At 50.5% G+C, this 1,759-nt stretch overlaps 1 protein-coding gene across 1 annotated transcript in view; it reads left to right on the forward strand.

Moving 5' to 3' along the window:
* Positions 1-565: 565 nt before the first annotated feature.
* Positions 566-1,759, forward strand: part of LOC119284394 (MDIS1-interacting receptor like kinase 1-like) — an 8,533-nt gene continuing 7,339 nt past the window's right edge. The window contains exon 1 of the mRNA XM_037563531.1: positions 566-1,234. Coding sequence (XP_037419428.1) covers positions 577-1,234 — 658 coding nt within the window. The 5' untranslated portion in view covers positions 566-576. The remainder of the gene's footprint in view (positions 1,235-1,759) is intronic.

The raw sequence follows: 1,759 nt of genomic DNA on the forward strand, positions 1-1,759 counted from the left end.
TCTCGCTACTCCAGTCTGAGCACGCTTAACTTTCAAAGTTCTATTCCTCATAGTTTCCAAGTCTACACTTGTTGTTTTCCTGACAATACTAAGCTGTCAATCCTATTAACCCTTAGGAGTTGAACTTGAGCATGAAGCACCGTTTGAGTTTGAAACTATTATTCTAATAAATAATTATTATTTATTAACACTAATATTTCTTGAATAAGTAGTTTGACTATAGTCTGACCATGGTTTGACCATAGTTTGACCAAAAATTCAAAAAAACTTAAATTTGAGGATAAATTTTTTTCCTTTAAGAATATGAGGATTCTAAAAATTTGGAAAACGGCCTACGACCCGAACAAAAATTAGCAAAGTCTCCTTGCCTTAAATGAAACTTTAAAGGAAGATCCTCAACTATTTTAAAAGGACCAAACATTCTTCAGATTCACTCACCTTTGTAGTGGTTGTCAACATTTAGCTTTCAAATAGTTGCATCCCTCTCTATCTCTCATAGTTACACAATGCGTGTGCAGGTTCACTGTTTGAGCACCTTTCACGCCAACCTCTTCCCCCGCTACGCAGCTGCTGAAAATGGTCGGATCACGGCTGCTCCGGCGCACCAGCCGCCCTGTGGAGATGATGCCCATTGTGCTCAATGATCAAGGCATAGTTGACAGCCTTATTGAAAATAACCAGAGAAGCATGTGGGCTAGCAGGACTGGGGAGGACGAACAGCTCTACTTAGTCCACATTCAGGGCATTGCTGGCATCGGTCTCCCGACTACGCTGGTCGTCAAGAAGTTCCAGAACTCGGATGGAATACTGGACGGTAATCTGGAGAACCGCTGCAAGTCGGAGATGATCCTGTTAGCCAGCACCCATCACGACAACATCGTCAATGTCCTACACTTCATCCAGAGGGAAAATGCAATCATGCTCGTTTACACGTACCAGGTGAACGGCAGCCTGGACCAGTGTTTGCACCGGCGGGAGGAGGGCGACCTACCGCTGAGCTGGTCGCAGAGGAAGGCCATCGCCGTTGGAGTGGCCCAAGGGCTCTGCCACTTACACCACGGATGCAATAGACCGATTGTCCACCACAACATCACCTCTATCAACATCCTGCTCGATCAGAATTTCAAGGCCGTGATCGCCAGTTTTGGTGCTGCACAGATGAACATCGCCGGGCTCAACCAACCATTGCCTATCGCAGGGACTGTGTTTGGTAACTTCGGGTGTGCAGCTCCAGGTACGGTGGGGGTTCGGTTCATGCAGTGAGTTTTCTTTTAAATTCCATCTTATAACTAGTGTGGTCATTTACTAACTAGCCATATAAATTATTCACTTCCGCTTCGGTAGACCCCCTTCAACACAAGGACGGCTAAGATTGTCGCATACCCCTTCATAACGGAGGGCACGATGGGCAAAAATCAAAAAAGAAGCCGCCCGCCTACCGTCCCGCTCGTTATGTATACGTATACGTGTATGTTTTTGTTTTTTTGGCCGGGTTGTCCCGCCAGCGCGCCCACCCCCGCACGCCCACGTCCGGTAATTACGCGCGGACAGGCGCATGCATGCATGCATGGCGCGGTTACGGGCCCCGCTACCGATTGCAGCGCTGCGGCCTGCTCCCGCTTCCGCCTCGGCCTGCGGCGCCCGCTTCCGCCTCGCGTCGCCCCCCCTCCCGCTTCCGCCTCGGCCTGCGGCGCCCGCTTCCGCCTCGGCCTGCGGCGGCCGCTTCCGCCTCGCGTCGGCCGCCCCCGCTTCTGCCTCG

The sequence above is a fragment of the Triticum dicoccoides genome, chromosome 4A (assembly GCF_002162155.2).
Source record: "Triticum dicoccoides isolate Atlit2015 ecotype Zavitan chromosome 4A, WEW_v2.0, whole genome shotgun sequence".
Classification (NCBI taxonomy): domain Eukaryota; kingdom Viridiplantae; phylum Streptophyta; class Magnoliopsida; order Poales; family Poaceae; genus Triticum; species Triticum dicoccoides.